This window comes from Phoxinus phoxinus (assembly GCF_949152265.1).
Source record: "Phoxinus phoxinus genome assembly, chromosome: 21".
NCBI classification, from domain to species: Eukaryota; Metazoa; Chordata; class Actinopteri; order Cypriniformes; family Leuciscidae; genus Phoxinus; species Phoxinus phoxinus.
In genome coordinates, this window is record NC_136896.1 from 17,053,455 (window position 1) to 17,063,271 (window position 9,817).

A 9,817-nucleotide genomic window follows, 5' to 3' on the forward strand; every position below is an offset into this window, starting at 1 on the left:
CAAATGAAACAAAAATAATTGTTTTAATTCAAAATACAAAGACAATTCATGCAGCAGGAATCAATAAACCAATAAGATTTCGGATAAACAATTCGGTTGAAACACACACACGTTAGTGGTGTGCAGTGGTGTGTTAGTAGTGGTGTGCAGTGGTTCACTTAATGTCAATTTTTTTTGGTTAAATAAATATTACACTATCAGAAAAAAAACATGAAAGAAACCAAATACAATTCTATTTTGTATTTTATGAATGTATTAATGTTCCATTTATTAAAACCAAGTATAAATGTCATCAAGTTATAGTGTTTTTACACTTATTCCAAAATAACTAAAGGCAGTAACAATTTATCCTAAATTTTCATTGTGAACTGATGTTCAGTTGTACTTTTTAATAGTTTATCAATCATAAATATTTTATCAATCAAAACTCAGTAATCACTGCTGGTCACAAACACGAAGATGTACCTTAAATTTCCTCAAGCTGATTGCTTACTAAAAAAAACCCAGTCGCCATGTTTTTGGGCCATTTCAATTTTTATTATGAGTTATTTTTATTATGTTTATTTGCTTCAGAATTAGTCTTCCCATTAACGCCATCAATCAGGGGCCACTTACACACACACATATATATATATGTATGTATATATATGTATGTGTATATATATATATATATATATATATATATATAAGGTTATTATAATGTTAAAAAGTATTTTATTGTTGTTAATAGTAGCTATGATAATAGGCCTAATAATAATCTAGAGATAATGACACGTAAATTGCTTTATTGAAGATTTACAGTTAACATTTTACATCAGCAAATACAGACTGGTTTTATCAGTACCGCAAGTATTTTCTTTCATTCATGAGAAATCTTTAACATGTTCATATTAGCTTATGTAGACTAGTATAAAAATATATCAAATACATTAGTCTCTGTAGTTTCCGGGACGGTCATAATATATCTGTGAACAGGACCCCGAATCCGAGGCTTCTCCTTGTCCACTTCATGAGCTGAACATCCGGTTACCAGTGTGCAAGCAACAGCAGCCTCATCAGCATGGACAATCACTTCGCTTAGTGTTTATCAACCTTATCTGATGAGAAAAAAAGTTTGAGGATGAATTCAAGTGGTTACTTAGTTATGTAAATAAGTATAAAGCCATATTATACCACCACATTATATAGAAAATGACATTTGCTGGTGGTGGTGATAACTTACCTTTTGGGACAAACTTAAGCGAGTGACTGAATATTCAAAAACGTGATAAGCCCTCCTCCGGCCCATCATTCAGAAACTCATGGCCTAGTCCATTACCACACTTGCCACACAGAACCTGCACATGCATGTTAAAATGTATGAACACATATGAACATATTTGTGGTGTCTTTAAATAGGAACTAATGTTTTTAATCTGATCTGACCTTGAAGGCTGTTAATGACTCCATCATTTTAGTTACACTGTCCTCCCGGATGGTGTCTGTGAAGGCAGGCCAAGGGGTGGAATGGGCATATTTGGATCTGCTTGAAAAGAGTGGATGTCCACATTGGGAACAAACATATATACCTGCAGAGAAACAATAAATCAGGAAAATGGTCTTTTTACATTAACATAACACAAACATTTAGTTTTCTTAGCTATAGAGTAGTACTGCAAATAGTAAAGGGACTGTCGCTGCATCAGTTCGTTCATCCAATTTATTAACAGTTAACGTTACATCATAATCCTCCTAAATGTAAAGGGAGCAGGTTAAATAATGAATTAGAAAAAAAAATACTTACCGGGTTTGAAATGATCTTTATACAACTCCTTCCCGAAAAATGAACAAAATGACATTGTTTGCCAGAGATCAACAGATAAATCAAACAGCGAATTTATGTGCAGATCAAGTACGAGGACAAGCTAGAAATTGACTAAACAACGACGACAACAACGTTCCGGTCACGTGACCATTACAAAACTGCTCGGTTGAACTTTCTCCAAAGAACCGCTAGGTGTCAGTGCAGATCAACCAACACTCAAATCTACGTGGTACAATTATTGTTTGATAAAGAAATATGGGTAACACTTTACAATAAGTTTTCATTAGTTAGCAATAATTAACTACTTTAGTTAACATGAACTAAGAATGAACAATACTTCTACAGCATTAATTAATCTTAGTTAATGTTAAATTCAACATTTACTCAATTATTCAAATCAAAAGTTGTATTTTTTAACATTAGTCAATGCATTGTGAACTAACATGAACAAATAATGAACGACTGTATTTTTATGAACTAACATTAACAAAGATTAATAAATACTATAACAAATGTATTGCTCATTGTTAGTATGTTAGTTAATACATTAAAACTAATGTTAACAAATGTGACCTTATTGTAAAGTGCTACCTCAATATGCAAAAACGTATACTTTATTTAATTAAAATGATTAATAAAATAAAATAATGATAATACGTTTTAATAGAATACTATGAAATGTTGCATTGAATGTTCATATATATTATTAAAAAAATATATGGGGTCCAAAATCTGAGGCCACAAGTGAAAATGTAAGTATTTAGCATTTATCTCATTTAAAAAAAACAACAACAAAGAAAATACTTTTTAAATGAGCATTTTACAAACATAAAAGAAATGTCCAGACACAATTGTACTAAGGATACATAGGCTATATAAATTAATATTTGTATGAATACAGGTATAAATTATACTTTTTATATCAATTAATAATAAAGTTATAGCAGGCTAAATAACGAATGCTGAAATGTTCCATGGAATGTTCTTAAACAACATCCAATGGATTTTTTTTTTTTTTAAATAACAGTTTAGGATATAAAAGTTGAAGACTACAAATGAAAAGTGACCTACAAAAGTAGAAATAGTGAATCATCATAAATATCTCTTCATTATATATAATATAAATGATTTTCATTATATATCATATTTCTTATTCTTATTCAAAATTGTACATAATGTTTTCTTTATATATATATATATATATATTTAAAATCATAAAACATATCACAGTAGCCTACCAAATATAGCTACTAATTGAAATTATTGAAAATGAGTAGAATTATCAAGTTTTAGCAACATATGTGCTCATGCCACTCTTGATGTAATAATTTGCATGTAAACAAAGCTTGAGTTTGAAGAACATTTATTAAATTGTTCAGATGACATGTTTCTTGTGTTCAAAAGGGAGAGGAAAAACTGTCTAGCGACTCTGGCTTAAAAGTCTTTGCTGCATCTACCCAGATGTTTAGGTTTTGCTCACTCATATTTGCAATAGTGTTTGAGTAACTCCGGAAGTTCCAACCAGTCCAAAGCCATTCTGTGAATGATGTGTTTCTGAATTGTCTTTCGGCAGAGCGTCTGCAATGAAGAAACTAAAACACAGGGGCGGAGAGTGGAATCATTATAGTCTGTCATACGATAATGTCAAACCATATTAGCAAGTAAAAATGAAACTTACAGCCATATTCCACCTGGACAATCCGGACACATTTAGTAGCTGCAAATACATCCACAACAGCATACAGCGGCTTATTGGTGGGGATCTTCTTGGCAGAGGCTCCCATGTCTTCACCATTGATGATAATGTGCATGTCACCATACCCTTGTCCCTTAGGTACGTGGACAACCCCTATCCGACTGCGACGGGCAGTTGGGGGTAAAGCATTGGTTTTGTACAGATCATCCAGGATGTGACTGTACCTCCCGGGTCGACTGCGTCCCACCAACTTGTCTCTTGGTATGCTCATGTTTTCTACACACAGATGAGTGTCTGTAAAAAATGTTTTAGGCTTGTTTCCTGCCTCATCACCTATATTTGGCTGTTCACCACCCTCTACTTCTCCTTCATCCTCAATGACTTTATTATGGTTTCTTGTTATTGCGAACACCCAGCTGTCTCCCATTTCCACAAGATCGGGCAGAGAGTATTCTGGCACAGTTTCCAGTGTTCGTGGGTCAAGGGCAGTAAGTCCAATCCTTAAATGACCACACCAACCCAGTTCTTTCTCTTCAATCTCCACTAGAAAGATCTCGCCAGGGCTTAAAGGGTCTTTACTGAAGCAGACGCCATTTGCAAAGCTTTCTACTCGGGTGGCCTGAGTCCCTGAGGGGTCTAGTTTCACATTTGTCCCATGAACTGAGTTAAATTCCATAAACTGACCAAAAAAAGCTGCCATTTTGACAGTTCTTTACAAGTTAAATTAAACAAGATAAGTGAAAAAATTTCCAAGCCTAAAATACAAATGCACTGAAGATAAAACAATGTGTCACTCACTCTTTCGCAAGCAGAATATTTACATTATCCTCAGTGTTTGCTCTCCTCTTCTCTGGGCATAGTCCTTGTCTTTTTAGCATATACCTCCACCATGGTATCCTTGTGGCCTGGGGAAGTTTCTAGTCCTGGAAGGCAGACTATTTTTGACCTGCTGCATGTGGTATTGGGGGTTTTAAATAGCTGGTCAGATATGCTGAGTGAAGAATAATGACTGGTAGGAGTTTTAGCCTTCAGATTAGAACTGCTCATTGAAAATAATTCTCCAAATTGTTACAGATTTTTTTTTTTGTTAGAGAAAAAAAAAAGAAGGTTTTCATAAGGAAGTACAAAGTGAGCTTGCATGTATATCTTATAACATCTTCTCAGTACAGATAAAGCTGTGCTAATACAGTGTTACAAATCTTTTATCTAGGCCAAATTGTCCTCTTTTACCGCACCTCAGCACAGTCTGAGATAAAGAAATATTAGTGAGGTTCTTTTTTGCACTGCATTCTGGGAGATAAAAAAATAAAAAAAAGTCAGATTGAATTACCTCGTCCACATGCTAAAGAATATTCTTATATCAATCGGTGTGGTCATATTATGATTACAGTATGTTAGTATGAATGGATTAATCTGATTCCCCTAACCGGAAACAGTAGGCTAGTTTCTAAAATTCAGACAGCAAATAAGCTGCTAACATATTCAGAATATTTCCACCATCATTTAATATTATTTTTTTTCTGCACATGTCCAAACAAAGGTAATTTCAGGATGATGTTAAATAAAATGTAAGGCTATTGAAAAACTACTAAGTTCTGTCATGAAACTCTAGATGGCGCCACATGATAGGTCCTTAAAGGGGTCATTATTTTATTATTTTATAATGTTTCCTGGGGTGCACTTAAAACGTTAGTATGATGTTAGTATGATTTTTACAATAATTAAAAAATAAAAGGCATTTTTCCTACCCTGTTTTAAGGGGTGTGTCTGCTGTGAGACTTCAGTGTAAACGCCCACTGCTGTGATTGGCTAACATCTTTACAGGTGGAATTCTCTTGAAAACGTTTTGTACGTTTTGACATACAGTTCTCAAGGTTTACTAATCGTGAAAAGTGTTATTAACTATAATAAATTCAAATAGTTGATTCTAATGAGAAGTTTTGGTGAGAGTCTGTAACGAAGCAATAGTGACACAGTAAAAACTTCACTCACCTACTGTAAGTGTGTTGCGCCGTTCCTTTCGGATTCAATATAGAAGGCACAGCATAGTATTTTAATGTCAGGCTCTCTGCAAAACCAATGCAGCTACTTTTTCCACAACCTGGCACTGCACAACATTTTGCACTCTTCAATGGCATGTTTATCGCTTAGTTACTAGATCCACGTCTGTTATTTACCTATAGTTACTTGTCGTGCTCGAATCAGTGGGCGGGGCTACTGAACTTTAGGGTTTGTGATGTCACCAACCATGGAAGAAGCTCGTTGTAGTCCCTATGTTGTTTATGCTTAAACAGCAGCATTACACACTAACTAAAGTAAAAAAAAAAGTGACATCATGATCAAGGACGCCTTTAACTCAATTTGTTATTGTCACGGAATGGTCAAAAGTGAAGCGAGGATACAAGTGTGGAAATAAGGATGTTTATTAAGTAAATAAAAGGCAAAGCCAAACCTACACAAGAGGGAAAACAAGAGCGGTCTCAGGCGGGAACATGAAACACGAGGGAAACATAGACAACGAACCAGCACAGCCTCAGGACTGCAAACACAGGGAGACTAAGGCCATGTCCACACGGACATGGGTATTTTTATAACCAGAGTTTTTCCCAGGGGGGCAGTGTTCCGAAAGACATTGAAGCCGACCTGGGCGCCGCCATTGGCTAGCGGACCCCCACCTGCTGTTAGCATTCCATTGACTCCCATTCATTTTGGCGTCACTTTGACAGCGAATAACTTTACATCTGAGGCGTTTAAAGACACCGTTTGTCCATTGTTTATTTCTAAAGAAACACGAAAATGTATAAAAGGCTCCATTACCTTGTATCTTACGTTATGGCCCCGTAGAAGCAGTTTTTGTAAAAATAGGCTAACGATTGCGTCATACCCGCGCGACTCTGTCGCACAAGTCGAAAAATTACCGTATGGACAGGCAGAGAAGCTCGCAAGCAATCGGGAGGACGTGGAGGCATAAAGTCAAGGGAGAAGCCCATAGAGAGTGATAAAGTTGCTCCCGTTGCTAGCTCATGGACAGCAAATACCCACGCTCTCCGTCTCTGCGAGATTCGGAAGGGAATGATTCAGATTTCTCTCGGCACCGCTACTAGAAGACCTACAGGTTGCTCACGTCACATCTACGTCGTCAAGCTCAGTTTGAGCCTGCGCAGTTCGCCTTGCGATCAGGAAGTGAGTGCTTCTAATTGACTTCATTTCTCTCCGTTGAAACCTATGGGGTCGCTGTGTCCAGTTTATATACTGTCTATGGTTTTTCCTCCTGGTTTTTAAAAAAATCTCCGTCTACATGAAAACGCAAAAACACGCTATCAAGCGCCGTCAAGAGCATTACACACCAGCAGGCGGCGATATAACCCTAACCGTAAAGCCACGTTGGCCAATCAGAAGCCGTCAGTGGCGCACAATCTGACGTCAAACACAGCGGATAACGGTGCACACTTTGACGTCGCAAGGCAAAAACTCCGGTTTTACTGTCTACACGACAACACTGCAACCGGCGTTTCTGAAAATCCTCACCCTGGCAGGGGTTTTCAAAAATGTTCGGTTTCAGTGACCTGATACTGCGTTTCCGTGTGGACGAACGGGTGAACCGCGTAAAAAAAAAAAAAAAGTCACGGTTATAAAAATACCCGTGTTCGTGTGGACAAGGCCTAATTAGGGAGCAAACAAATGAGGGTAACAAACAAAGCAGGTGGGGAAGATTAATCAATTATCAGGTAACGAGATGGGAGGGGCTAGACAATAGACAGGAGAGCACATGGCACAAGGAATACAAGACAAGCCATGTGCTCACAATAAACCAGACTAAACATAAACACAGGACAAACTGGGAATGTCAGAACCAACCTGTCACAGTGTCTGGTTTGTGTATTCCTGGTGTCCACTAGATGTCCTCTTCCCCACGGTGTCATCCACATTCTCACTACATTTCCCATGATCCTGTCTGTCACTTAGTGTTCATTGTGTTCAGCTGTTTCTTGTCACCTCCTTCAGCACTTGTGTATATATACCCTGTCAGTTTCAGTGTTTGTCACGGAGTCCTTGTATATTGTCCCCACACTTCCGTTCCTGTTTATCATGTATGTTTTGTGTTCTTTGGATTGCCTTTTTGATTTCGACCCTTGCCTGGACTGATTGTGAGTACGGATTACCCTTTAAATAAACTACTGCGATTGGATCTACCTGTTCCTGTGTGTGTTCGTGACAGAAGGACTCCGTCACAAATAGATCCAGCAGTAAGGATCCGGTCGGTATGTGGATACCGCGTGGCGAGATTTTCCCTCCGGGAAAGGATGAAGGATCCTCAATTTCTTTGTTGGCCTATTTTTCAATGTGTGCTAGAAGGAATGAGGAGACCATAGCCACCAGGTTCGTAGAGGAGACGGTAAATTCCCCAGAGATGGTGAGTTCGATGCCACCGAGACGCCATCATGGACGGAGGAGACACAGCCCGTCTGCCCAGTCAGAGTTGGTTCACGTCCCGTCTGCCCAGTCAGAGTTGGTTCACGTCCCGTCTGCCCAGTCAGAGTTGGTTCACGTCCCGTCTGCTCAGTCAGAGTTGGTTCACGTCCCGTCTGCTCAGTCAGAGTTGGTTCACGTCCCGTCTGCCCAGTCAGAGACTGTTCACGTCCCGTCTGCCCAGTCAGAGACTGTTCACGTCCCGTCTGCCCAGTCAGAGACTGTTCACGTCCCGTCTGCCCAGTCAGAGACTGTTCACGTCCCGTCTGCCCAGTCAGAGACTGTTCACGTCCCGTCTGCCCAGTCAGAGACTGTTCACGTCCCGTCTGCCCAGTCAGAGACTGTTCACGTCCCGTCTGCCCAGAGAGACTGTTCACGTCCCGTCTGCCCAGTCAGAGACTGGTCTAGAGATGCCCATTTGTGGGGCCGCCAAGGCAATGATGGACTATTTGGAGCGTCTGGCTCGGATCCTGGACATGCCAGTGTCTGCTGTTCCAGAGCCGGAGCCAGTGTCTGCTGTTCCAGAGCCGGAGCCAGTGTCTGCTGTTCCAGAGCCGGAGCCAGTGTCTGCTGTTCCAGAGCCGGAGCCAGTGTCTGCTGTTCCAGAGCCGGAGCCAGTGTCTGCTGTTCCAGAGCCGGAGCCAGTGTCTGCTGTTCCAGAGCCGGAGCCAGTGTCTGCTGTTCCAGAGCCGGAGCCAGTGTCTGCTGTTCCAGAGCCGGAGCCAGTGTCTGCTCTTGAGTCGGTTCTGGTGGTTCCGATTCCGGTGGTCCGGAGACGGAAGAGAAGGAGAAGGACCTCTTCAAAGGACCGTCCAGTGGTTCTTAACCCAGAGACCATCCCAGAGGTGACTGCCATCCCTGACGCGCCGGTTAGGCATGCTGCTCTGCCGGCCCCGCCCGAGCTGCTCGCCCTGCCGGCCCCGCCCGAGCTGCTCGCCCTGCCGGCCCCGCCCGAGCTGCTCGCCCTGCCGGCCCCGCCTGAGCTGCTCGCCTTGCCGGCCCCGCCCGAGCTGCTCGCCCTGCCGGCCCCGCCCGAGCTGCTCGCCCTGCCGGCCCCGATCCAGCATCACGTCACGCCCGCCGAGCCTGAGCTTCACGTCACGCCTGCCGAGCCTGTTCCTGAGCCGGTGCCCGCGTCTGTTCCTGAGCCGGTGTCCGCGTCTGTTCCTGAGCCGGTGTCCGCGTCTGTTGCAGTTCCTGAGCCGGTGTCCACGTCTGTTGCAGTTCCTGAGCCGGTGTCCGCGTCTGTTGCAGTTCCTGAGCCGGTGGTGTCTGTTGCAGTTCCTGAGCCGGTGGTGTCTGTTGCAGTTCCTGAGCCGGTGGTGTCTGTTGCAGTTCCTGAGCCGGTGGTGTCTGTTGCAGTTCCTGAGCCGGTGGTGTCTGTTGCAGTTCCTGAGCCGGTGGTGTCTGTTGCAGTTCCTGAGCCGGTGGTGTCTGTTGCAGTTCCTGAGCCGGTGGTGTCTGTTGCAGTTCCTGAGCCGGTGGTGTCTGTTGCAGTTCCTGAGCCGGTGGTGTCTGTTGCAGCTCCTGAGCCGGTGGTGTCTGTTGCAGTTCCTGAGCCGGTGGAGTCTGTTGCAGTTCCTGAGCCGGTGGAGTCTGTTGCAGTTCCTGAGCCGGTGGTGTCTGTTGCAGTTCCTGAGCCGGTGGTGTCTGTTGCAGTTCCTGAGCCGGTGGTGTCTGTTCCAGTTCCTGAGCCGGTGGTGTCTGTGACTGTTCCTGAGCCGGTGGTGTCTGTGACTGTTCCTGAGCCAGGGTCTGTCCCTGTCCCTCCTTGGTCTTCACCGCCATGGCCGCCCGAGTGGTCGTCTTCACCCTGGTCGTCTTCGCCATGGCCGCCCGAGTGGTCG

The 9,817-nt window shown here is 42.3% G+C and overlaps 2 protein-coding genes across 2 annotated transcripts; both read right to left on the reverse strand.

Annotated features, from left to right (window-relative positions):
* Positions 1-766: 766 nt before the first annotated feature.
* Positions 767-2,032, reverse strand: msrb1b (methionine sulfoxide reductase B1b). Its single transcript, XM_079596101.1, has 4 exons — positions 1,784-2,032; positions 1,426-1,568; positions 1,223-1,337; positions 767-1,097 (listed from the first exon to the last, which is right to left on the reverse strand). The coding sequence occupies exons 1-4, from the start codon at positions 1,836-1,838 to the stop codon at positions 1,078-1,080; spliced, it is 333 nt and encodes a 110-aa protein (XP_079452227.1). The 5' UTR covers positions 1,839-2,032; the 3' UTR covers positions 767-1,077.
* A 1,118-nt stretch (positions 2,033-3,150) lies between these two features.
* Positions 3,151-5,979, reverse strand: neurl2 (neuralized E3 ubiquitin protein ligase 2). Its single transcript, XM_079595611.1, has 2 exons — positions 3,483-5,979; positions 3,151-3,396 (listed from the first exon to the last, which is right to left on the reverse strand). The coding sequence occupies exons 1-2, from the start codon at positions 4,198-4,200 to the stop codon at positions 3,281-3,283; spliced, it is 834 nt and encodes a 277-aa protein (XP_079451737.1). The 5' UTR covers positions 4,201-5,979; the 3' UTR covers positions 3,151-3,280.
* Positions 5,980-9,817: the final 3,838 nt, after the last annotated feature.